At 47.4% G+C, this 26,431-nt stretch overlaps 2 protein-coding genes across 2 annotated transcripts; one reads left to right on the top strand and one right to left on the bottom strand.

Annotated features, from left to right (window-relative positions):
* Nucleotides 1-231: 231 nt before the first annotated feature.
* On the bottom strand, nucleotides 232-13,768 carry Nudc (nuclear distribution C, dynein complex regulator). The gene is made up of 9 exons (XM_005317653.4): nucleotides 13,551-13,768; nucleotides 10,307-10,384; nucleotides 3,286-3,489; nucleotides 3,127-3,192; nucleotides 2,515-2,634; nucleotides 2,227-2,421; nucleotides 1,113-1,196; nucleotides 904-1,022; nucleotides 232-501 (listed from the first exon to the last, which is right to left on the bottom strand). Exons 1-9 carry the CDS (start codon nucleotides 13,629-13,631, stop codon nucleotides 450-452), a joined length of 999 nt encoding a protein of 332 aa, XP_005317710.1. The 5' UTR covers nucleotides 13,632-13,768; the 3' UTR covers nucleotides 232-449.
* Nucleotides 13,769-21,577: 7,809 nt separating this feature from the next.
* On the top strand, nucleotides 21,578-25,101 carry Nr0b2 (nuclear receptor subfamily 0 group B member 2). The gene is made up of 2 exons (XM_005317652.5): nucleotides 21,578-22,625; nucleotides 24,514-25,101. The coding sequence occupies exons 1-2, from the start codon at nucleotides 21,767-21,769 to the stop codon at nucleotides 24,753-24,755; spliced, it is 1,101 nt and encodes a 366-aa protein (XP_005317709.3). The 5' UTR covers nucleotides 21,578-21,766; the 3' UTR covers nucleotides 24,756-25,101.
* Nucleotides 25,102-26,431: the final 1,330 nt, after the last annotated feature.

Below are 26,431 nucleotides of genomic sequence, written 5' to 3'. Positions count from 1 at the left end.
ACGTCTTGCTCTCTGTAGCCAGAAAAACTCTCCTTTGCTTGGAGCCATACAGACTAAAAACCTTGTCCCAATCCTCCAAGAGAGGAGGAGAAATTGAGGCCCCATGAGGGGCAAGGACTTGCTCTAGGTCACATGGCAGAATCTGGGCTAAAAGCCAAAACCCTATCTCCTAGCAGCAGCCAAAAGAGGCCTCCCCCAGGGGAAGGCCAGAAGGAGGAAAGGACACAGGTGGAGCTGGGTGAAGAGGTTTAATGTGTAACAGTAGGCCAACTGGGGAGGGCAAGACCCCCAAGGCCCCAGCCCTTCTCCCATGACGCCCCGGTCCTGTGTGCCTGGGCCAGTCCTATGCCTGCCTCAGTCCTGAGGCTCCCTGGTCCCAGGGAAGGATGGGAAAGAAGCTGGATGGCTGGGGGCTCAACCCCAAGAGTTCAGGGAGGCAAACACAGGAGCTAGTTGAATTTGGCCTTGGAGAAATCCATCTCTGGATGCTGATCCATGAACCTGGAGAAGTGGAAGGAGAAGGTCAAACAGGCAGTCTTCCTAAACCAGTTTGGTCTCCCAGTTTAGAAGTCAGGCTGGGAAGGGGTGGGGTCCCAGGTGTCTGAGGCCCACTGGAGGCCCTGTGGCTGGAAACAGGTGCCAACACTGGACACACTTTTCCTGTAGGTGGCAACAACTGCCTGTAACCCCTTGCTTCCTACTGAGTCAGCTTTGCCCTAAGAGTGACCTCAGCAACTGATAAGGGTAGGTAAGTCAAGGTCATAAAACCATAAACTTGGCTGGCTCATGCTGGAAGGGGGCAGGGCAACCCCTAAGTCCTGCTGGGTGACCCCACTCACTACTGTCACCCAGGTCTGAGCTTCAGGTACCCATCCTACCCAAGTCCCCATCTGAGTTGCTCACTTCTTTAGAATCTCCTGTTTCTTTTGCTCATCCGATGTGGGCAGCCCCATGGACTTCTGCCTCTGGTCATACATCATTTTTTCCACCATGCTGCGTGTCTCACTGTCCAGGTCTGATAGCTGCAGGCAGGCAAGGACAGTGAAGGTCAATGTCTAAGAGTAAGGTCCCTCACCTCCCTGCCGAAGCTCTTCCAACCAGCCAGGGCTCACCTTGGAGTTCTCAGGGTTAATCTTCTTGGTATTGATCTCAGGATCACTGGACACCAAACGGCTCCACCATTCCATCTTATTAATCTGTAAAGAAAAGGACACCCAGTGGTAGCAAGCTGGGGACCTTCACTCTGCCTCAGCAATCACCCTTCAACCATTTCAGAACCAAATTTCTTCCCATCCACATCCTGTACCTGAGACTCGCACAAGCCTGTGCTGGGACCAGAAATATAGATAAGCCAGACCTCTGCTTTCCGAGCAGCTGGGGGAGACAGCCGCAGAGGCCAACAGTGACAAACAGCATCATAAAGGAAAGAAAAAGTTGGATGCTATGGCAAATACCTGTAATCCCAGTGGCTCAGGAGGCTGAGACAGGAGGGTCACAAGTTTAAAGCCAGCCTCTGAGGCCCTATGCTATTTCCTGTCTCAAAATTAAAAATAAAAAGGGCTACAGATGTAGCTCAGTAGTTAAGCACCCCTGGGTTCATTCCCTGAAACAAAAAATAAAAGAAAGTTTGGAGGGAGACAGTCATGCATGGTGGAGGGAAAGAAGCTAAAGAGTGAAACCAGGCTTCTTGGTGACATGGGTATTAATTCCAGCTAACTGGGAGGTTGAGGCAGTAGGATGGCACTTCAAGGCCAGCCTAGGCGACTCGGTGAAATGCTGTCTCAAGTTATAAAGGGCTGGAAGTATAGCTTAGTGGTACTTGATTGTCTGGCATGTGCAAAGCCCTGGGTTCAAACCCCAGTACTGCAAAAAATATGTCCCTTGATAGAGACCCCTTTTATTTACTGCTGTGTCTCAGCTCTGGAAAGGCAGTGAGGTAGAGAAGGTCGGCTTCCTGAGGGTAGACTTTTCTACATTTTGTTCACTCTTCTCTCCAGTTCTTAGAACAGCAAGTACATGTACAGAGTAGGGGTTCAAGTATGTGCGGAACTGAAAGCATGTGCAAACTTGATGGAAAGGCAGAGACTTGGCACCAAACAGGGTTCAACTATGACTCTCAATCACAGCTCTTTCCTGATTCCAAAGTCCCCTAGTATGGCCCAAGTGGATCAACAGGTCCCTACCCCTCTTGTCAGCACCTGTGCTAGGAAACCAGACCTCACGCACCTTCTCCAAATGCACTGTCACCACCTTGCCATCCTCAATGAGCCAGGAGCTCTCCTCCACCTTCACTTCGTTGTAGAGTTCCCCATCAATGACTGCTGGTTGCCCCTTGAGCCCCACCCTGAGGTGCCGCCGCTGGATATCCACCACCACGTCCTTCCCCTTCAGCCGGAAATTGACACGAAAGGGCACTGCCAACTGCATGGACACAGACAGTCAGGAGGGGTCCCCAGGGGCCACCAAGACCCCAGGTTGGTTCCCTGACCTCCACCCCTGGCTCCAGTCACTCACATCCAGCTCCGACAGGGTCTGGGTCCAGCGGTAGTTGGGCAGGTCAGCCCCATTGCCAAGGTTGGGCTTCAGTTTCCCTTTGTCCTTCTCATCCTCTTCTTCCTCCTCCTCCTCAGCTTCCTGCTCACAATCGGAGGTGCTCAGACAAAGACCAAACTCCACTGGGCCAGGCCCACAGCTGGCACTGGGCATATAGCCACAAAACAGACTTGGCCCCTGCCCACTTCATGCAGGGGTAGATAGACCCAATACCCTAATCCACCAGGAACCAGAGGTAAAACTAGTTCTGATATCTAAGAGGAACTCAAAACTATTTTACCATGTGACAAAGGGCATGGCTGTACCCACAGACCCCAGCCTACTTTGGATGGTGCCCTATATAGGCATTGCCCCCTCAGGATATTAGGCTTTCTACGTAAGGTCTAAGGCTAGTGGGAGCTGTTTTGTTTTTTAACCGATATCCATGTGTTCTATGTGAATCAGATCTTGAAATATGTGGAGGATCCCTAAAGCTAGGAGTCAGAGGATGGTAAAGGAGGGCATTCCAGAGGACTACAGAAAGGCTAGTTCTCAAGTCTCTAACTAGTCCTAAGTGTCAACAATCCATCTCACCTGCTTCCCTGGTGAGCCAAGGCTGCCATTCTTGAGCTGGGCCTCATGATTCTCTGCATCCTTTTTCTGTGGCAAAGGGTACAGCAGTTGGCAACACAGTCCCCACTTTCCAGTGCCAATGGAAATCTAGGGAGGATAAAAAGGGAAGCCCACCCTAACCTGGTCAATCTCCAGCTGCAGCCTCTCTGCCTCCTCATCAGTCAGCTCTTTGATCTGTGGCCCGGGGGTCTCTGCTTTGGCTTCCTTGGCCAACCTGGCCGCCCTTTCTGCCTTCTCCCGCCGCTCAGTCTCCTGCCGTGCTCGCTTCTCCCGCCGGGCCTTCTGTGCCAGCTGGTTGTGGTGGTTAAAGGTCTGTGTGATAAGCTGGAAAATGCAGAGAAGACAGTAAGGCATTAGAACAGGGGACAGTGTCCCAAGACCTGAAGTCCAAGTTCATCTCTACCTGCTGGGCACTGGGCAAAGCACTGTACTCAGAACTTGTTTCCTTGCCTGTAAAGCGGAGATAGTACACTTATCGCAGAGTAATAATGAGAATACCTTCAGCCTGGTACAGTGGTGTATGCCCGTAATCCAAGGAACTTGGGAGACTGAGACCAGAATCACAAATTCAAGGCCAGCCTAAGCAACCCAGCATGGCCCTAAGCAATTCTGTGAGGCCCTGTATCAAAATAAAATAGGGGGGCTGGGATTGTGGCTCAGTGGTAGAGCACTCGCCTAGCATGGCCGTGACCCGGGTTCGATCCTCAGCACCACATAAAAATAAAGGCATTGTGTTGTATCCATCTACACCTAATAAAATAAATATTTTTTTAAAAAATCAAAATAAAATAGGGCTATGGGTGCAACTCAGTGGTTAAGTGTACGTGGGTTAAATCCCTGGTACCAAAAAAAAAAAAAAAAAAAAAAGGCTGGAGCCAGGGGCATAGCTTAGCAGTACAGCACTTGCCTAGCATGCTTGAAGGTCCTGGGTTTGATCTCCAGCACCACATGAAAGGAAAAAAAAAAAAGTAAAGCTGTTACAAGCAGAATCAAGCATTAGCCAGCCCCTTTAAGGGGCAGTTGATCCTCAACTTCTTTTACCTGTGTGTGTCCTGTCCCCTGAAGCAAAGCCCCATTCAGGCAGCACTACACCAGAAGGGCCATATTAGCAGAAGCCAGAAGTTTCCTAGGCAAGAGACTGGTCTCCCTCTCCCTAGCCAGCAAGCAATCAATTTCAATCCCTTCCTCTCCCATTAAGCGTTCCCAGGATGCTTCCATTCCACAACCTGCTAGCTGACCTCCCTGCCACAATGAAGTGCTACCCCTCTTGTCACCTGTCACTATCTGGCTGTGAGGCTTCACAAGTGAACAACTTTAACTCTTTCTAAGCCTCAGGTTCCTTATCTACCAGAAAGACTGAATATGAAAGCACTCATCAAGAGCTGGGTACAATCAGTCCCTTGCTTGGGTACATCAAGTCATACATAATGTGTTGGCTTCCCACAACCTTGACCAGCTGGGCTTGTGTGTACATAAACTAGGGGGAATTGAAAGAAGCAACTTCTACACAATAGAAAAACAGTGGCAGGCCAGCAGCTCCCAGTGGGGGCCCCCCTGACTGACAGTCCCAGGATCACCTGGAACCCGTTAGTAACGCTAAATCTCAGGCCCGGAGTGTCACCCTGAGGTTATCTCTCTGTGCCTCTCTAAAAGCAGCCTTGCCATGTGCTATTTTTTGCCTAGAACATCTTCATCCCCACTCTCAGGTTACCCAGCAAGCTCCTACACACTCTCCAAGACCACTTCAAATGTCTCTCTGACTTTTACCTCCAGTCCTTCAGTAAGTGCTACATTACCCAACCCTGTGACCACCAATACATGGCACACATACGAACATCTGTACCTGGAGGCCTCACAGAATACCCACCAAGTGATCAGTGGTATAAAAACCATCTTCTAAACACCTCTGAATCCGAGAAGGTGGAGAAAAGGGTCTGCAAAGGCTCAGGATCACAGAAGTCACTCACAGGCTGCCAGATCTGGGGTTCTGTCAAATGCCAATGGATTCTCATCCATCTGCATCCATTCCTCAGGCTACACCCAAATGCAGCACACATGCCACACCATAGGAATGCCATACTCTGAAATGGTGAAGGCCACCAAAAGCCCCCACAAAGCACATGAGTTAATAAAACTATGGGGGAGGGGTGAGAAACGAGCCACCTGAGGGCCATTCTGTTGTCAAGAGGAACAACAGGTCATGAGGCAGTGACACAGCAGACTGTTCAACCACAGGGCCTTGCCCAAGTCCCTAATCAGGGGGACCTTGAACTCAAGCCATTCACCAATCTGCAGCCAAGGGGAGGCGTGAACAGGGCCCTCCCCTCTCCTAGTTCTATGAATCATGTCACACCCCATTTGTCTTATACCTTCCTAGCTCCTGGAGGTTAAGTGAGGGCAGAGATGAAGAGTCAAGGCCAATCACAGTGGCCTCTGACCCTTCCTCCTAGCTCCTCCTACCAAAAGGACATCCTTGGCAGTATGGCAGCCTCCACAGAGGTGCCAACCAAGAGGCTATCATGGAGTCACGCTTCAGTCACTAGACATACCTCTAGAAAAAACAGTCCAGCAGGGTGGGGAAGGGTCTGAGGGGGCTGGGCCTGCTGGGTGGGCACATGTGAGCACAGGCTTTCCCTGGCCAGGCTGAGTGAGGGGGAGTAGAGTGTAGTCTGGCCAGGGCAGACTGCAAAGTCATTTAAACTGAACCCAAAGGCATGAGGTCCTGAACTCCACCACCCTAGAAAGAGGGTACTCCAACACAGTTGAGGGAGAGGACACATTCAAAGAGTAGACAATAGTGCTGACTCTGGTGCGGATTCTCAACAACAACCCTACTGAATTCCTCCCCACCTGAGCAATTCTCCTGTCCCCTAGCCCTGCCCCACCCCACCCTTCCCCTACACCACAGCCAAAGAGCGGGAACAGTACACTCACCTCTGCCTTTCACCCAATTGCCCAAAACGGGCTCCTGGAGAAGGACGGAAAGGTGACAGCTGGGGGATGCCTGGGGAGGCAGTGAGAGGAGGCAGATCCTCACCTAAGGCATAGATCCAAAAGTCCCCAGCACTGCAACTACCAGAACATCATTGGGGGCCACTGCTGTGATGCCCAGAGCCAACCTGGAGTCTCTGCACCTTCACTCACAAGTCAGTGTCCTTGGCAACTTTCTCCTCCCCTAAAGCTCCCACCTAAAAGAGCAGAATTACCACCCATCCAGGTGCCTGAGGACACAGTCTCAGTCTGTGAGTATCCACCTGGTACCAATCTTCCCAGACTCAACATTCTGCCATCCTGGCCACCTCAGGCTGGGCCTTAGCACTCTCCCTGTCTGGACTTCCAACAAAAGCAGAAACAGCTCTGGTGCAGAACCACTCCAGCTCCCCCACGGCCCACAGTGCAGCCCTAGACCCTCAGGCCCTCTCTGCTCAGGTCCTTTGGTCTGCTCTTTGTTGACCTTGACCTCCTGGGAGTTCCTCTTCCTCCTCAGATCAGACCCAGTTTGTGCAGGTCATAGGTATGCCCTCTCTTGGTGGATTAAGAATTTCCCTCTAGAATTTTTTCCCTACCACAAGTTTCCTACTGTGCATCTTGTCACGGTGCCTCTTGCACCTGGGACATTGTCCTGCTCCTCAGCCATCCCAATCCTACTTCAGCTTTCAGGCCACTCCAGTGCTGCATCCTCCCCCAAACCTTTCCTGATTCTCACCAACTAAGTGCCCTCTCTCTTCCTGAGGGCACCACAGAACTCCACCTCAACCCCTCCATCAGCACTTTTCCTCCTTGAATTTAACCATCTAGGTCTCTGACATATGGCCCTTAGAAACACCACCCTAGCCTGATTTCGCTTTGTAGCACCCAAAATACCTCAAACACTTTTCTGAGGGAAGAATTTTATGAAACAGTTCTTGCTAAAATGCTAATCCATTGGGAACTATATCTGTAAAAACACAGGAAATTTAAAGAACAATGACACAAAGAACCCCCACATATCCTCTACTAAGAGCCAAGGACAGACAGACAGAGAGAAAGGAGACTCACATTAAAGTAGGACAAAGGATTTGGGAAGTATGGTATGGCATAACAAAGAAACAGACTACTATATGGGCATGCACAAGCGAGGGCTTAGCACTGGAGTCTCAACATTATTATCAGGAGCCAAACTAGCCCGTGTCCTTTGACATAGATTTCCCTCTTGGCTTAACTCAGTAAAAACAATTCCAAGTGCCCGAAACACAGTTTACTCAAGTTCATTAATTTATAACAAAAATGAGGGGGAACCCACCTCACTGGTCACTTTTGGATTGGGAACCAAGTAATTATCCCAAAAGCTGTGAGGAAAGAGCTTTTCCTGTGTGTGCTGTCTATGAGTTCAAGACAGGTCTCGGGTAACCAAATGGTTGGTGAGGAAAGTTTTACCAAGGAAGTAAGAATGGAACTATCAGCATTTTGCAAACCTTGAGGAATGAAATAGATTTAGGAATGATTAGTGATTGTAACATCACAAAAAGAAACAACCAAAGGAGATCAGGCTGGGGTCAGACACTGGGTTCAATCCCAGTACCACAGAGAAACAGAGAGGAGAAAGAAACAACCAAACACCTTGTGCTCCTCATGACCATCTATAAACACAGGAGAGGAAAAACAAAAACACTCACCTTGAGCAAATCAAACTTTGAAATACACCTACCAACATACAGGAACTCCAAAGGACAAAGAAGCATAAACAAACACCACAGGGACACAAGAGACAATCAGAAGCACAGGCAGTATTTGGTCCATACCCCAGGTTTCTGACACAGAGCTCCTAAATCCTTTGAACTTCCTAAGTAAAAGGAGCCTCTTTTGTTCTAATGAGGCCATTCTTGTTAGGACTCTACACATATAGCTTCAGGATAAAGACTAGTTGCCAGTAAGACCACCCAGGATCAGAAGTTTGGATCTCACAGATCCACTTCCCAACATGGAGAGGGGACGTGGAGATTGAACTGACTGCTTAATGGCCAATGATCTAATCAATCATGCCTATGTAATGAAATTTCCATGAAAGCCCCTAACACCAGGCATGGTGGCACATGCCAGTAATCCCAGTGGCTCAAGAGGCTAAGGCAGGAGGATCACAAGGTTAAAACCAGCCTCAGCATCTTGACAAGACCCTGTCTTTAAATAAAATATTAAAAAGCAGGGCCCTGTGGGGGTGAGGCTTAGTGGTTAAGTACCCCTGGGTTCAAACCCTGGTACTAGACTTAATTTCTGGATTCTCTATTTTGCTTCACTGGTCCATTTTTCCTTTCAGACAATACTACATTGATTTGATCACCGTGGCTTTACTGAGGTCTCAATTCCTTATTCATAATTCCTAGCCCCAGAAGTTATTAAAAACTAAAAGCATTTTATATTTTTTGTGGTATGTAGATATTTATAATATTGATTACTCACATTTGGTATGAAGATTGATATGATTTCTCTGCAGAAATATTAATGCGTTTGCTGTAGGATGCTATTTCTGACCCCTGGATCAGGGTACACTATATGCAATATGCACAGTATATGCAAAAATCTTGCCTTTCTAAAACCCAAAGAATTCCAAATCCCAAACAGATATGGCCCCAAGGAGTTCACAAAAATTATAGGCTGTATTCTCATATGCCTGTCACTTCATCTATTATTACCTTTTTTTAATCCTTCAAACAGTCCTCTGATGTAAAGATTAGCCTCTCTTATAAGCAGGAAAAATTAGGCTCAGAAACTTAGTGGTCACAAGGTCACACAGTTGTAAAGTGGAAGGGATTGGGGGAGCAAGATCCACAGACCCATCTGTCCAACTCCAGAGCCCATGCTCTTAACCTCTGCACTTGGAAATGATGCATCCAGTGGCTCTATGCATAGTATGCAGTCAACAGAAGAGCTACTGTGCTATAAATGATAACCAAATGGCAATGCTAGATAGGTTTCTACCTAAGAGTCTCACCAATCTCCTGGAAAAGAGTGATCCCAAGGGAAGACAGCCTAGATAAGGCTGTGAAAACCTCTAAGGGACTAGCAGACATTTATTATCCCATAGCTACCATCATCCCATGGCAGTTCTGAAACACTATTCCTCACCCCTTGAAAAAAAAATTCACCCCTCTTCTTCCAGCTCCCTCCAACTCAACCTTCACATGTCCAATATCACTTCTTCAGGAAACCTTTCCCAAGCCCCTAGGTTAGCCCTTGTTTTGTGTCTCCAGAGCAACTGTCCTCTACCCACCACTTTTTCACAGCAATTTTTTTTGGCTACACCTACGAGATCCATAAAAACCAAGACCATGACTATATGCACATTGTAATCCTGAAGGGTTTACCTTAGAACTGAACATGAACAAAGTATTAAGAATTCAATAAATAGTCATTGAACAGCAGGGAACGGTGGCACAAGCCTATAATCCCAGTGACTTAGGAAGCTAAGGCCAGAGTATCTCAAGTTCAAAGCCAGCCTCAGCAATAGCAAGGCCCTAAGCAATTCAGTGAGACCCTGTTTCTAAATCAAATACAAATCAGGGCTGGGGAGGTGACTCAATGACCAAGTTTCCCCGAGTTAATCACCAGTACCAAAAAAAAAAAAAAAAAAAAAAAGCCAGCCTCAGCAATGTAGAGAGATCCTATCTCTCAAAATAGAAAATCAAAGGGCAGGGGCTGGGGGTTGGGGTCATATGCGTGTGGGGCACCAGGTTCAGTCCTCAGCACCACATAAAAGTAAATAAAATAAAGTATTATGTCCATCTACAGCTTTTAAAAAGGAAGGGGGGCCTTGGGGATGCAACTCAGTGGTTAGTGATTAAACCCCTCTGGGTTTAATCTCTAGTACAAAAAAAAAAAAAATCACAGAGAAGGATAGGAATGTAACTTAATAGTAAAGCACTTCCTAGTATGAGCAAGACCCTGGGTTCAATTCCCACCACTGAATTAAAAAAAAAAAAAATTATGGGAAACAAGTGGATAAAGCACCAGTAAGGGGCTTTACTGTCAATCTTCTTCCCTTCTGCCTATCACTGGCATTTGGTTCCACTAAAAGTTCCTATCGTGCCAAAAGGAGATCAGATCAGCTCAGCTTTTCTTCTGATGAGAAAGACTTGCCCAAGGGATAGGAGTCCCCAGTACTCACCTTCTCTGCCATCCCCTCTTCTCCTCCAATGAAAAAGTCTGTTTTGCGTCGAAGGAAGCTGAAGAAGGTGTTCACAAGCTGAAAGACAGAGGAAGAAGACTTAGAGCTATGGGGGATCAGAGCCCTTAACTACACAAAGCCACTTCCTTACTCTAGGAGCGAACTTGGTTGACTACTTCACCGCATCTCCGGACTGAGACATCTTCCCAACAAGCCCCTTAGCCATTTGCACCAGGAAGCCTACCTACCCTAACCTTATATAAATCACTTGAAACACGGAGTTCTCATTTATTTATATCTGTGTGCCCACCTAACTTTCCTTGTAGTGCTAGAAGCAGCCTGAGCCTATGGAACACTGTTCTTCTACATCCAGGCCTGAAATGCCTGGGCCCAGATTTTGTCTCCAGAAAGTATTAAAAAAAAAAAATCCATCAAGAGTCTACTAAGTAACTAGGACAGAGTCAGGAGGAGGGGAACAAATGAAGCCACTTCAAAGGTTAAGATAAACTATCTCCGGTTGGAGTACCAAATAACCAAGTGATTAAGAGATGTAATCCCAGGGAGGCTGAGAGGAGGAGGACTACAAGTTAGTCTCAACAATGTAGGGAGACCCTGTGTCAAGTAAAAATTTAAAAATGACTGGATATGCAGCCCAGCGGTAGAGTGCTTGCCTAGCATGTAGGAAACTCTCCCTTCTTTTTTTCTTTGGTACGGGGGATTGAACCCACCAGCACTTAACTGCTGAGCCACATCCCAAATCCTTTTTATTTTTTATTTTGAGATTAGATCTCTTTTTTTTTTTTTTTTTTGAGAGAGAGAGAGAGAGAGAGAGAATTTTTTAGTTTTCAGCAGACACAACATCTTTGTATGTGGTGCTGAGGATCGAACCCGGGCCGCACGCATGCCAGGCGAGCGCGCTACCGCTTGAGCCACATCCCCAGCCCAAGATTAGATCTTACTAAATTGCTTAGGCCTCACTAAATTGCTGAATCTGACATTGAATTTGAGATCCTTTTGCCTCAACCTCCAGAGCCACTAGGATTAGAGGTGTGCCACATATTTCTCAAGTGGCTCTATCTGATGCTAGAATCCTACAGTTCCAATTCCTGCTTTTAAACACTTTTTCATTTCATTCACTCCCAAATCCATTTTGTAAAGAAATAATGATTTTTAAAAAATCAATTTTGTGTCAAAAACTTAGGAAAATGGAAACAAGTAGACTTTTCTTTTTTTTGGTACTGGGAATTGAACCCAAGGACACTTAACCACTGAGCCATGTCCAGCCCTTTTTTATATTTTATTTAGAAACAGTCTCATTGAGTTGCTTAGGGCCTCACTAAATTGCTGAGGCTGGCTTTGAACTCCTAATCCTGCTTCAGTCTCTGGAGATTACAAGCATGCACCACCTTTTTACACTTGCAAATTAGACCTTCCCCTCCCCACCCTGAGAATGGTGGCACATGCCTATAATCCCAGGGGCTCGGGAGGCTGAGGCAGGAGGATTCCAAGTTCCAGGATGGCCTGAGCAACTCAGTGAGACCCTATCCCCAAAATAAAAAGGGATCATCTCAAGTTCGAGGCCAGTTTTAGCAACTTTGGTGAGACCTTCAGCAATTTAGTGGGATCCTATTTCAAAATTAAAAAACAATAACAAAAAAAGAACTGGGGGGGCTGGGGATGTGGCTCAAGCGGTAGCGCGCTCGCCTAGCATGCGTGCGGCCCGGGTTCGATCCTCAGCAGCACCACATACCAACAAAGATGTTGTGTCCGCCGAGAACTAAGAAAAAATAAATAAATGTTAAAATTCTCTCTCTGTCCCCCTCTCTCTCACTCTCTCTTTAAAAAAAAAAAAAAAAAAAAAAAAGAACTGGGGATGTAGTTCAGTGACAAAGCCCCTCTGGGTTGTTCAATCCCCAGCATCAAATAAAATTTTTTAACTTTTAAAAATGGATGGAAATGCAGCCCAGGGGTACAGCATGTATGCGCCAAGTACATGTGAAGCCCTGGTTTAAATCCCTAGCACTACAAAACAAAAACAAAACCTTCCTCCTTAAATACATGGTTACCATAGGAGCTTAAGGAGAATGGAAAGCTCAGAGAAAATCTGTCTTCAGTGAGCCACAAAAACAGCAACGGAGTGTGGAAAGTACACTGGCCTAAGGAGCCTGGTCCTGCCTAAGTCAAGAGACTGGCAGATGATCATAAGACAAAACCCTGTCGTTCTCTGGCCCTCAGCTGCATTTCAGAACCGAGAGTTCTGCCCTGATATTAACAGGCTTTCCTACCTATTTCTGTTCAAAAAACCCCCAAGTACAGGATTGAATGTGTAGTCCAGGGGTTGTGTGGTTGCCCTAACATACACAAGTCCCTAGGTTTGATCCCCAGCACTAAAAAAAAAAAAAAGAATCTGTGCTAGTTGATGCTTATCATTCATACACTATGTGTTACCGGTCTGGTCACTCAATAGGAATTTATGTGTTTAAAATGCTCTTTGCCAGTTCTGTGATGGCAAGGAAAAGTTTCCACTCCTGTCTCCAGGATCCAGTAACGGAAATGTCCAGCACACATTAAGCACTCATGACAAACGTTTGTTGAATGAAGAAAAGAAGCCCTGTTACTGAGAACTCACTATCCTTCACTTCAAAACACGACTTTCTTCCAGTTTAAGAAAACAGGGATTCGCGGTTCCAGCTAAGGAAACTGAGGACTGGCATATGCAAAGGTCTCCAGTTGATAAAGGGTGGAAACCAACTGCGAATACACGTTTCCTATCCCCCCGCCAAAGCCTAAAAAGGCCACGTGCTGACATCACTCTGTTCTCCCGCCCACTACCGTAAGCTGGCTCCAAGTCTGGGTAGATACAAAATTACAATGTCTGAGATAGTTCAAAGGATGCTCTTCGGCTCCAGCCATCAAGGAAGAAACGGGGCAAGAAGCGTGGATAGTACCCAGGGACGGATCCTACGGCTTTAGAGGAAATCCAGGGGCGAGTTCGAGGACGCCAGAATTTCTAAAATATAACTATTGAAGAGCGCCAGAGGCCCAGAGGCCAGGACTGATACCAGAGGGGTGAGCCCCCGGCGAGATGGCCGGACCGGAAGCTGGTGCACGGCGAGAATGTGCGGGAGATCCCAAGGGCCCACGAGACCCAGGGGTCGATCTCGGCTCGCACAGGCAGAGAAGGGCAGGGGGAGCGTGGCTAGGGCCGCTGGGCCAGGCGGGCCCACGCCGCGCGGGCCGTTACCTCCTGCACGCCGCCCTCGTGCTGCTGCGCCATGGCCAGCAACATGCCGTCGAACCGCTCCTCCTCCTGCTCCCCGCCCATTGCGCCGGCCCTGACCCACACTCCAAGCTCCGCACTAGCGTCCCGCACTCTCCCCGCTCCTTCGAGTCGCGTCGGGCCCAACGGCTCCACTAGTCCCCCTTCCGCAGAGGAGCCGGAAACACGCACGCGTCCCGCCGTCCAGGCCCGCCTTCTCCCTCTCTTCCCGCCTTCCTCCCGGTCCGCGGCCATTGACCGCGCGGCAGACAGCCCGCTTGGCCGACCATTGGTCGACGTGCTGAGCCAATCAACGAGTGCGTCCCTGGAGCGGTGGGCGGAGCCGAGGGCCCGGGAGTTTGGTTTGAGTTGCTATGGTCACCGGATGCTTTGGAGCCTTCTAGAAAACCCTGGGCTCAAATGTAGTGAATGGTGATGGAAGTTAGAAAGGGACAAGGTTTGTTTCTCCGCCTTACTAGTGATCTCCCAGAACTTGTACAACAATGGGATTGAGGATGTCTTTTGTCATTTTTTCCAATTCTACGTGAGGCAATTGAGACCCAGAAAGAAAGCAGTTGTGTAAGAAACAACCTGCTTTCATCATTATCATCACCCTTCATGGGCATTGTACAGGATCCCAGGCTTAGAAGGATTTTTTTGTTTTGTTTTGTTTTGTTTTGGGGTGGTGGTGGTGGTGGTGGTGGTGTGTGTGTGTTGCTGAGGATTGAACCCAGGGCCTTGTGCATGCGAGGCAAGCACTGCACCAACTGCGCTATATCCCCAACCCACATAGAAGGTTTAATGTTCTTCTATTGCAACCTTGAAATTCTTAATAATTTTTTAATTAAAATTTGTTTTTTATTTTTTTTAAGTTATAGAGGGACACTATCTTTATTTTGTTTATTTATTTTTATGTGGTGCTAAGGATTGAACCCAGTGCCTCACATGTGCAAGGCAAGCCCTTTGCCACTGAGCCAAACCCCAATCCCATAATGCTGTAATAAAAAAAAAAAAAAAAAAAAAAGGAATGAATGTCATTGTTCTCCACAAATAATGTCACGTGCAGGTCCCAACTCTCTTATGCAATGAATCTCATCATCTTGGTCTTCAGGAATTCTTTTTTTTAATATTTATTTTTTAGTTGGTCTTCAGGAATTCTTTTTTTTAATATTTATTTTTTAGTTTTAGGTGGACACAATATCTTTATTTTATTTTTATGTAGTGCTGAGAATCGGACCCAGTGCGACTCACTAGGCGAGTGCGCTACCACTTGAGCCACATCCCAACCCCCAGTAATTCTTCTTTTAACACATTTATGAATTACTCCAACTTTGCTTTAATGTAACTTTTTTTTATATAATTCTGAGACCTCAGTTTTTCCTGTTATCTTCCCAACTTTCAGCACATGTTCACAGTAAGACTTGAAGATTGCTGTTCTTATTGTTCCACTTCCTTACCTTCCATCTCTCCTCAATTTACTCAAATTTGGGTTTTTATTTATTTGTTTTTGTTTTTTAAATTTTTTAGTTGTAGTTTGACATTGTACCTTTATTTTATTTATTTTTATGTGGTGTTGAGGATTGAACCCAGTGTCTCACGCATACTAGGGGAGCGCTCTACCACTGAGCCATAACCCCAGCCCCTTTTTGTTTGTCTTTGTTTTTTTTTTTTTTTTTTTTGGTAGAGGTACTGAACTTAGGAGTACTTTACCACTGAACTACATCCCCAATCCTTCCTGTTTTTCTATATTAATACAGGATCTCACAAAGTTGCTTAGGTCTGGGGTTGGGGGTTGTGGCTCAGAGGTAGAGCGCTTGCCTAGCATGTGTGAGGCTGGGTTTGATCCACATAAGAATAAAGCTATTGTGTGCACCTACAACTAAAAAATAAAATTTTTTTAAAAGTTGCTTAGGTCCTCACAAATTTGCTGAGGCTGACCTCAACCTTGTGATCCTCCTGCCTCAACCTCCCAAATTGCTTGGATTGTAAGCATACACCACTATGCCTGGCTCAATTGTCTTTTCCTTAAAAGGCTCAGGTAAGGTTACAATGCTGCCAAAGCCAATGAACCACAGTTATCTTACTAGACCTCTCATCTGAGAACATGACCAACACTGATACTTCTCCCCACTGCATACAACAAATGAATTCCTCCCAGAGTCTTCCCCATTGAGCTAAATGGTCTCTTTAAGCACCCCCTGGCCAAAGTCAAACCTTCTACTCATCCACTCATTTTCACAAGCCCAAATGTAGCTCATCTAATCTTTTAGTAGGTTCTCTCAACTCTTCATCCAAAATATACCTGGATCCTGTCCCCTTCTCACCTTACTGTGAAGAAAAGTGCCGTTAGTAACTCCAGTCTGAGCCAGGGTTACCTTTTGCTTGGCAACTATACCTACAGTTTCCTTGCTGATCTCCTTTTCTTTTTTTTCTGTCATCCATGCTACCCAGCAGCCACAGCAGTCCTTCTGAAGTATAAGCTAGACCTTGTTACTCCCTTGCTTATATTACCCTTCAATGAACTGCCATTGTATTCAGGATAAATGCCGAACTTCTACTCCTGGCTTCCTGAGGAACCACACCATCAGGGCCCTGGCCACCTCTTCATCTTGTCCTACTCTCTGGTTTACTCTCCAGCCTCCCTGTCTAGCTTCCTTCAGCTCCTGAAATGTCTTGCCCTAATTCATAGCCCTGTGTCTGCCAACTCCTTCTCATCTATCAGGTTTCAACCTAAATGCTACTGGTGTGAAGGCTTGACTGGACCTGATTATCAAATGAGGTCTCCAACGCCGTGACTTTTGTTTTCAAGTGCCCTCTGCTGAACAGGGCACCATGACGTACATCGTAATCACAACTCTGGAGGATAAGGCAGGAGAATCGCCAGCCTCAGCAATTTATCAAGGCCCTTAGCAACTTAGAAAGATCCTGTCTCAAAATAAAAAGAAAGGAGCCAGCCCAAGGCACACACCTGTAATCCCGGCTCAGAGGCTCTGGAGACTGAGGCAGGAGGATCTCAAGTTCTAAGCCAGCCTCAGCAAAAGCAAGGTGTTAAGCAACTCAGTGAGACCCTGACTCTAAATAAATACAAAACAGGGTGGGGATGTGGCTCAGTGGTCAGGTATCCCTGAGTTCAATCCCGGTATCCTCCTCCCCAAAAAAAGGGCTGAGGATGTTGCTCAGTGGTTGAGTGTCCCTGGTTTCAATCTCTGATAGCACCCCCCCCAAAAAAAAAAAGAAGAAAAGACTGAGTATGGGACTCAGTGGGTAAGCACTGATTAACCACTGGTTCAATCCCTAGTATCCCCCCCCAATAAAAAACAACTTCAAAGTGCCCTCTGCTCATCCTTTTTTATTACTTACTACAATTGAAATATACAATTAAGAAATTTTGGTTCCACATTCATTTCCCTTCACTGGAATACAAACTTCATAGAAACTAGCAACTATGTGATTCATTTGAGCATTTAAATCAGAGCCCCCAATATTGTAGAACCTCCAAATATATTTGGTGGGCCAGGTCAGTGGCACATGCCTGTCATCCCAATGGCTCAGGAGGCTGAGGCAGAAAAATAGCAAGCTCAAAGCCAGCCTTAGCAATTTAGTGAGTCCCTAAGCACTTTTAATAAGACCCTGTCTAAAAAAAAAAAAAACATAGGGCTGAGGATGTGGCTCAGTGGTTAAGCACCCCTGTGTTCAATCCCTGGTACACTCCCCCCCCCCAAAAAAAATTGGGGAATGAATAAATGGTCTTTGCCTGATGTCATTAACCAATTGTATACAATGTCAGTAAAGTTTACTGACTTGTTCTTAAGTATTCAGTACTGCACTAAGTACTTATTTGGCTGAAAACACCCTTCCTATGTTCCTATGATATGAATGCTGTTTTGAATCTCATTTGAGAATGAAAGGAAGAAAAATGAAGTTACATACCCAAGGTCACTCAGCTGAAAGGGAAGAGACAGGATTTAACCCAGTCAGCCTGACTCCAGAATCCACTCCTTGCCCACTTCTCTTTAGGGTTCTTCCTCCCTGAACTGACATTCTGATTTTAGAAAGCAGTCCCAGGCATTTCTATAATGTGACTCCTCGCTAAGAGACTAAAGCCTCATCTTGAGCCTTGAATTCACCAAGATATTAGATGTTGCCCAAGAAGTCCTCTCGGTGGAAAGTCTGGTGACCTTTGATTGCATCTGCATTTGAACACTACCCACAGCAAACAAGTGGGTGATCGTGACACTATGTGCTGGGTACACTATTGGGTGTGGACAAGGTGACCTGGGAACCCAGGAAAAGAAAACTTTCTTCTTCTCAGGAGGTTAAAAAGGACAGATATGAACCCCGTGCTGCAGAAGTAACATTTGAGCTAGACCACAGCTGCCGGGAGTTTGTCAAGCACACAGGGTCAGGGAAAGGCAGCCCCAGACATGAAACCCCCAGTCCAGTAGAGAGAGTCTTCCTCCTCAACTTCCTCTTCCAGAAAATGAGAGCAATAGCAATGATGATGACAAGTGCCATCCCTCATGGAGCACTTGCTAAATGCCAGATGCTTTGTTCATCAAACGCCCATGTGAGCCTCATGGCACCAAGGAAAGGTACTGTGGGGGTCAAACTGCTGTGAAGCCAAAGCTGGGACGGGGGCTGTAGCACAGTGATAGAGCTCTTGCTGAGCCTGTGCAAGGCCCTGGGTTCAATCCCCAGCACCCCCCCCCAAACACACACACACACACACACACACACACACACAACACACAAAGCTTCAATTTTAGGGGACCATACTTGCATTGGCTCATTCTAGGCACTGAGAGAGACCCCAGCAATATCTTCATCAGGTCAAATACTTTTTAACTTGCAAAAATAAATTCTGTAAACTACAAGTTAGTTAAGACCACTACTTGGGCTGGGGATGTGGCTCAAGCGGTAGTGCGCTCGCCTGGCATGCCTGCGGCCCGGGTTCGATCCTCAGCACCACATACAAACAAAGATGTTGTGGCCGCCGAGAACTAAAAAATAAATTAAAAAAAAAAAAAAAAGACCACTACTGCTCCCACCTCTATGCCACTGTCCCTTGAATCAGAGAAGCTATAAGGATTTGGAGATTCAGCGAAGGGGAAATCAGAGATGCATTTAGTTTGGATTTAGTTAGGTGGCTGGCAGTCACTTTTGTTCCTGTCTGTTCTACTGTCAGAGGGCTTTCAGGAACATTTCCTACCAGTCACTGTATGTTGTGACCCTCACTGTGCAGGGTGTTATCCTGATACAAATGATTCCCAAGTCATCTGAAAGTATGTGGGTGGTGAAAGAGAAAAATTATGTGTATGAAGCAAGAGGCAAATCTGTGCAAAATTCTTTCAAGCATCACATGTGTAAATTGCCCTTTCATATTGACACCCAACTCAAATAGAAACTTCTTTCTTATAAAGAATATGTAGGGCTGGGGTTGTGATAGAATGATAGAGTGTTTGCCTAGCATGCATGAGATCCTGGGTTTGATTCCCCTAGCACCACAAAAACAAAGACAAAACTAAAAAGTATATGGCGTATGTAATCATAGATATTCCTTGCACAATTTAATTTTTTTAAAATATTTTTTAGCTGTTGATGGACCTTTATCTCATTCATTTATTTATATGTGGTGCTGAGAATCAACCCAGTGCCTCACATATGCTAGGCAAGTGCTCTACCACTGAGCCACCATCCCAGCCCCAGTTTTCTTTTTTGATAGGAATTATACCAAATATCCAGGCAGTGGTGCACATTTGTAATCCCATAGACTGGGGAGGATGAGGCAAGAGGATCACAAATTGGAGGTCAGCCTCAGCAATTTAGCCAGATCATGTCAAAACAAAAATGGGCGGGGGGTGGGGGATGTAACATAGTGGTAGAGAACCCCTGGGTTCAATACCCAATGGAGAGAAAAACAAAACAAAACAAAACAACAAAGCCCTGTACTCTCCTTGCAACTTTCCTGTTTTCAATTGCTTCAAAATAAAAATAAACAGATCACTACCTGAAATAGAATGAGAGGAGCAAAGAATATGCAGTTAAACCATGTAGGCACATTTTGTCAGTCAGTTGTTAAGACCACTATTGTAAATATAGTAAAAGTATTTTGTTATTTTGGATTTGTGATGCTTATGGGGTTTTTATGTTGTTGTGGGTTTTTTTTTGTGTGTGTGTGTGTGTGAATGTGCACACGCGTGTGCATGTGTGTATGTGTGTGTGTGTTGTGTGTATGTGTGTGTGTGTGTTGTGTGTGTGTGTGTGTTTTCTTGTACTGGAAATTGAACCCAGGAGTACTTTACCACTGAGCCAAATCCCCAGCCTTTTTTATTTTTAATTTTGAGACAGGGTCTCTCTCTAAATTGCTTAGGGCCTCAATAAATTGCTGAGGCTGGCTTTGAATTTGCAATACTCCTGCCTCAGCCTCCTGAGTTGCTTGGATTACAGGTGTGTGCCACTATGCCTGGCTTCTTGTCACCCTTTTAAATATGAGGAAACCAGCTGGGCATGGTGGCACACGTTAATAATGATAGCAACTTGGCAGCCTCAGGAAACCACGCCACAGAAAGAAAAGAGGCTTATTCAAGGACACCCAGCTAAGTGAAGAAGCAGTATTTGGACCCAGGCAATCTGACTCCAGAGTCTTCTTTGAGGGGAAGCTGTGAAGCTTCAGTGAAATAAAGGGGACATGACAGCAACTTTAAAAATATAAGGATCAAGCTGGGCATGGTGGAGCATATCTATAATCCCAGCTACTGTGGAGACAGGAGGATCACAAGTTTAAGGCCAACCTCAGCAATTTAGTACGATCCTGTCTCAAAAGCATAAAAAGAGTTGGGGATGTTGCTCTGTGGTAAAGTGCCCCTGGGTTCAATCCCCAGTACCCCCCCCCACACACACACACAAATCATTCACAAATGAAAACGCATGTCTGCCTGTCTTGGGGTACTTGGCCCTTAGCTAGAGAACAGTAGGAAACTAAATCCCCACACTGCATTTCAGAACTACTTTGACATCCAGGACCTTGCTCTGTCCTCACACAGCCCTGCAGGAAGGTCTTAGGATCACAGATGGACAGACAGATGGACAGATGACCAAGGATCAGCCCAAAGTTACACAACTGGCTGAGAAGTGATGGAGCCAAGAGCAAATGCCAGCTCTGATGATGCCAGAGCCTCTCTCTCCATCCAGGGCATCAGATTGCCCAGCATATAGCAGGCTGGACCTCCAAGTCCCCCTTTCCCCCACACCTTACTGTCTGAGACAGATGCCAGGACAGAGGAGCCATGGGGCAGCAGAGCAACATTTCTGTCCAGGTCCCAGGTGGGCATCTACAGAGCAGGCCGCAGCAGGGCAGGGGGGAGTGAGCAGCTAGCCACCAGATCTGGGAAGCTCAGGCCTTGGCTGCACAATTGGGCCAGTGGATCTGGGGGAACAAAAAGGACTTTGGGACAGACAAATCTGGGCTCTGTCCCTTTGTGTTTGAGTGACCATAGGCAAGGCACCTCACCTCTTTGAGTCTCACAATGTAAGTATCTAGCCTCACGAGGAAGCTCTCAATACTTGTAGAAAGTGACTGGCACATAGTAGGTGCTTTGTAAATGGCAACTATATTTCATGATCATTCTCTGAGGGTTTCTCAGCAGACATAACCTCTCAGGAGTTGGAGGAATCCAGGCTTGGGACAGAGAGTTTTGAAGGACTTCATTCCCGCAGGAGCCCAGAACTGGAGTCAGAGGAAGGGGACCTCTTAAACTGCACAGTGGACAAAGTCCTCCCAGTCCCCCAGAGTCCTGGCTGCTTTCCCTGCAACCTGTTCCTTGCCACAACAGGAGCAGGGCCCCCAAGGTTATGCAAACAAGCTAATGATAAGGCACTTCCAGGGTGGCCCTTGCATTCAAGGCTTGTCCAGCTCTGTGGCTGGCTTCCTGGCTCTGCAAGAACTGGTCCTGGGGCTGGGCTTGTGGCTCAGCGGTAGAATGCTTGACTAGCACGTTTGAGGCTGCTAGGTTCAATCCTCAGCGCCACATAAAAATAAATAAAATAAAGGTATTGGGTCCTACTACAATATATATACACATAAAGAAAGAGAGAACCGTGGTCTTGTATACACAGAAGAGTGGGCACCAATAGAAACACCAGTCACAGCCACCTGCTGATTGTGCACCTGAGGCCTTGGTGCCCTGGTACAGCCTGGGTTAATGACCCTGTTTATCCACTTGAGTCATCCGATAAGGGGTAGCCAGGCCAGCAGGCCGCAGCCCTGTGCCTTGCACCAGCCACTTTCATTGACTGAAGTGATAGCAATGCCACGTGGAGCTCCCGATTCCCCTCCCCCGCCACTTCCCCAGTCCAGCCAGGGTCAGTGTGTGTGCGCCTTGTTTTTTTCAATGAACATGACTTCTGGAGTCAAGGTTGTCGGGCCATCCTCCCTCCCGCCCTTTGGCGGTATAAATAACACCAACAGCTCAGCACAGAGGGCCAGAGAGCTGGGAAGACATAGGAGCAGGTCCCCAACCATGAGCGCCAGCCAACCAGGGGCCTGCCCGTGCCAGGGCGCTGCAGGCCACCCGACCATTCTGTACACACTTCTGAGCCCCAGCCTCAGACCCAGGCCCTCAGTGCCCCCATCCCCAAGCCGCTGCCTGTGCCTACAGCACCGGCCTGTCCGCCTGTGTGCCCCCCACCGCACCTGCCGGGAGGCCTTGGATGTCCTGGCCAAAACAGTGGCCTTCCTCAGGAACCTGCCCTCCTTCTGCCAGCTCCCTCCGCAGGATCAGCGGCGGCTGCTACAGGGCTGCTGGGGCTCTCTCTTCCTGCTTGGGTTGGCCCAAGACACAGTGACCTTTGAGGTGGCTGAAGCCCCAGTGCCCAGCATACTCAAGAAGATCCTGCTGGAGAAGCCCAGTAGCAGTGCTGGCTGGGGACAGCCACCCGACAGGCCCCAGCCCTCGCTGGCTGCTGTGCAGTGGCTTCAGTGCTGCCTAGAGTCCTTCTGGAGTCTCAAGCTGGGCCCCAAAGAGTATGCCTACCTGAAAGGAACCATCCTCTTCAATCCAGGTAAGCTCTCAGACACTCATGGAAGGGGACTGTGGTAGGAAGGGGCCAGGGCTCAGCCAAGGAAGGACCTTCTAAGGGCCTGACATCCACTATCACATTGGGTCCTTGGTATCATGGAATTATCACCTCACATTAGAGGCACAGAGAAGCTAAGTGACTAGCTGAAGGTCCCACAGCCAGGTAGGGGCAAGCAGGGATGGGAACTCAGGTCTGTACACTCCAGAGACTGGCCCTTGCCACTGTTCCTGAGAAATCTGCTATGACCCTTAGGGAATGTGGGGTGAGGAGCACAGCACAGCTGTGTCTCTGTCATATCTTCAAGGGCAGACTGCATGATGAAGTTCTGAAAGTGAAACTCCTCTATGGGTTCAGAAAGATCACACAGAGGAGAGGAATGAAGGGGAGCGGGGGACAAAGGATATCTTTGTAAAATAGGCCAGGAGAGTAACAGAGAGTATTCTTGGTAGTGACAGAGCATGGGGTGGGAGTTCCCCACCCAAAGGCCTTTGTGGCATCCATAATGCATATTACTATTGTAATAATAGTAGTGAACCCTTATATTATACATACCATATGTTAGGTCCTCATCTCAGGGTTTACATGTACTGGCTCATTTAAACCTCATACAAAGCCCAGCAGAGTGGAATTATATTTTTTTAAGTGTTGGGGATTGAGCCCAGGGATGCTTAACCACTGAGATGGTTAATACACCCCAAGGCCTTTGGATTTTTTATTTTGAGATAGGGTCTTGCTAAGTTGCTTAAGGGCCTTGCTAAGATGCTAAGTTGCTGAGGCTGGCTTCAAACTTGGGATCTTTCTGCCTCAGTCTCCAGAGGAGCTGGGATTATAGATGTGTACCATTGCTTCTGGCTGAGACAAGTACTATTATTCTCGCTTTACAGATGAAGAACTGCAGGCTGGGCATGTTTTTTTTTTTTTTTTTTTTTTTTTAAGAGAGAGTGAGAGAGGAGAGAGAGAGAGAGAGAATTTTTTTAATATTTATTTTTTAGTTCTCAGCAGACACAACATCTTTGTTGGTATGTGGTGCTGAGGATCGAACCCGGGCCGCAGGCATGCCAGGCGAGCGCGCTACCGCTTGAGCCACATCCCCAGCCCCTGGGCATGTTAATGCACACCTGAAATCCCAGCTATTTGGGAGACTGAGGCAGCAGGATTGCAAACTCAAGGCCAGCCTGGGCAACTTAGTGAGATTCTGTCTCAAAATAAAAAATAAAAATAGCTGGGGATGTGGCTCAGTGGTTAGAGTGTTTGCTTAGCATGCCTGAGGGCCTGGGTTCAATCCCCAGTATTTAAAAAAAAATGGGAAAGAAAGGAACTAAGACACAGTTGACTAAGATTACTCAGCTATTTAGTGATGCCAGAGGCAGTCTAGTTCTTAATACTGCCTCTCCATAAGTGGATGGGTGAGTAAAATGAGAAACTAAATTATGGAGGTGGTAGAGTGGGGCCTGGAAGACTGAGCAAAGGAAGCGAGGGACAGGCGGGTCGTTCAGTGGCAGAGCTCTTGCCTGATACGCACAGAGCCCTGGGTTCAATCCCTAGCACCTTCCTTACCACCAAAGAAAAGAAAAACTACTTGAGCAAGTTTCTTGGGAAGCTGAGTCAGGAGGATCACAAGTTTGAGGCCAACCTAGGCAACTTAGCAAGAACTTGTCTCAAAAAAAAAAAAAAATAGAAAGAGCTGGGGAAGTGGCTCAGTGGTTTAGTGCCCCTGGGTTCACTCCCCAGTACTGAGGTTGGGGAGAGAAAAGCGGGAGAGAGAGGTGCAGAAGGGTGTTTGCTGGTGGCCTCAGATTCTGGGCCAGCGTCTTCCTTTGGTGGCTGGGAGTGGGGTGCTCACCAATCCTCTCACTCTGTCCTCCTGCAGATGTGCCAGGCCTTCATGCCTCCTCCCACATTGGGCACCTGCAGCAGGAGGCTCACTGGGCCCTGTGTGAAGTCCTGGAGCCCTGGTACCCAGCAGGCCGAGGCCGGTTGGCACGAGTCCTCCTCACGGCCTCCACTCTTAAGAGCATTCCATGCAGCCTTCTTGGGGACCTCTTCTTTCGCCCTATCATTGGAGATGTAGACATCACTGGACTCCTCGAGGACATGCTTTTGCTAAGGTGACCTGCAGAAGCTTGCAGTGCTGATTTGGCCTGGCTGTCCCCAACTGGGAGTCAACGCTCCTGGAGAGGAAAGCTGCTAGATAGCGCTCAGCCCCCTAGGAGGCTCACTCATCCACACCCCAACTTGGACTTCCACAGTTTGGACACAGTACTCCAGCCATCTGGTAGGCCCTCGGTGGTCCCCAGAGCCTCTGGGCCAAGAATGCTGTCCCCTCTGGGGATGGTTTGGAAGTTTGACTGTTTGGAAGTTAGATTGCTCACTGGGGCAGAATTCTTCCTGACTTTGTACAGAGCTAAATTAAGTTATTGTTTTTTGTAATAAAAGGTGTGATGCCCTTGGAGCCTGACACTGTAGTTTGTACATTTGAAAGGAACCAGCTCCCTCTGGATCCCCTTCCTTCCCCTACCAGAGAGACCCCAAGGGAAGGAAACACAGGGGCCCAGGAGTCAAGCCTCAGATAGCTGGGGTAGTAATTTTTCATTGGGATGGTAACTCCATTTCTGGGGATTTGTTTGGCATCTGGATCTGAATCCAGGAGATAGTATCAGTTCATAATACTGTTACCTCCTTGCTTTTACTTTTGGGAGGAGAGGGTTTCTTTCCTATCCCCAGGTCCTCCACTAAACCACGGGGGCTCCTGTTCCCTGCCAGGCTCCCTCTCATCCGAGGGAAAGTCGGATCACAGCCAGTTGTGAAGCCGTCCCTGTGGCCTGGGGTGTAGCTCAGTGGTAAAGCATGTGTTTGGCATATGGAAGGCCCTGGGTTCAATCCCAGCAGCAAAGACAGAAAGAGAGGTGGGTCAGAAAAAGAAGAAACGAAGTAATGAAGGAAGCAGCCTATTTCAAATTGAAACAGACAAGGTCACTGTGATTTCTGCAGTTTGGTTGTTTGGGATCATTCACATCCCCCATTTCTGTAGCCAGCAGAAGAGGGTGGTCTGTTATCCTCCCAATGCAAGGGCACGAGGCACCTAGGCTGGCCTGGAAGCTGCTTGGAGGCTGGGGCAGGCCAAGGTTTAGCTGGCCACAGTGGTATGATCAGGCATTGTTGTTAAAGTTTGAAATACTTTCATGACAGTTGGTTCATAGCCACTGCCCTGACCCACCCACCAGTCCCCTTCTACTGCCCCTCTGTCCTGTCCAATGTCCCTTGGACATTCCCATCGTCTAGCCACTCCAGAGGCTGAGCCATGGCCTCTAGCACCGCTTCATTCAGAGCACAGCTTGGGGCTGTCCTGATTGGTCAATATCTGTTTCTCAATGTTTGTTAAATATTTTGACCTGGTCACCCTGGTCAGGGTGAATGACCTGAAGGGTGGACAGGAGGTAATGATAACAACACAAATGCCTATAGGACTTTCAGGCCTCCTCCTTTCTCCAGCAGTAAGGTCTGTCCTGACCAGGCCCCACCTCCATCACCACCACAGTTTGGATTCTTCTCACGGGTACAAGTTAATTATTGCTCACTGAGAGAGGTCATTCTCTCAGGGACAACAGTCTAGAAGTCATCATTCAGGCCTCTTTCTTTTTCTTCCTTTTTTTTTTTTTTGGTACTGGGGATTGAGCTCAGGGTCACTCACTCTACACCCCCAGCCCTCTATATTTTTTATTTTGAGACAGGGTCTTGCTAAGTTGCTGAGGCTGGTCTTGAACTTGTGATCCTCCTGCCTCAGTCTC

Source organism: Ictidomys tridecemlineatus, chromosome 11, assembly GCF_052094955.1.
Source record: "Ictidomys tridecemlineatus isolate mIctTri1 chromosome 11, mIctTri1.hap1, whole genome shotgun sequence".
In the NCBI taxonomy this organism is placed as follows: Eukaryota; Metazoa; Chordata; class Mammalia; order Rodentia; family Sciuridae; genus Ictidomys; species Ictidomys tridecemlineatus.
Note: the sequence above shows the minus strand (reverse complement) of the source record. Positions and strands in the feature narration are given on the sequence as shown.

What these genes read in the sequence shown, in the direction of transcription:
- Nr0b2 (XM_005317652.5), top strand. Translation starts at nt 21,767, where the DNA reads ATGACCCTGTTTATCCACTTGAGTCATCCGATAAGGGGTAGCCAGGCC. An exon ending in AACCATCCTCTTCAATCCAG is followed by an intron (nt 22,626 to 24,513) that starts GTAAGCTCTCAG and finishes GTCCTCCTGCAG; the next exon opens with ATGTGCCAGGCCTTCATGCC.
- Nudc (XM_005317653.4), bottom strand. Translation starts at nt 13,631, where the DNA reads ATGGGCGGGGAGCAGGAGGAGGAGCGGTTCGACGGCATGTTGCTGGCC. An exon ending in AGACCCTGTCGGAGCTGGAT is followed by an intron (nt 2,422 to 2,514) that starts GTGAGTGACTGG and finishes GTGTCCATGCAG; the next exon opens with TTGGCAGTGCCCTTTCGTGT. An exon ending in AAACAGGAGATTCTAAAGAA is followed by an intron (nt 502 to 903) that starts GTGAGCAACTCA and finishes CCACTTCTCCAG; the next exon opens with GTTCATGGATCAGCATCCAG.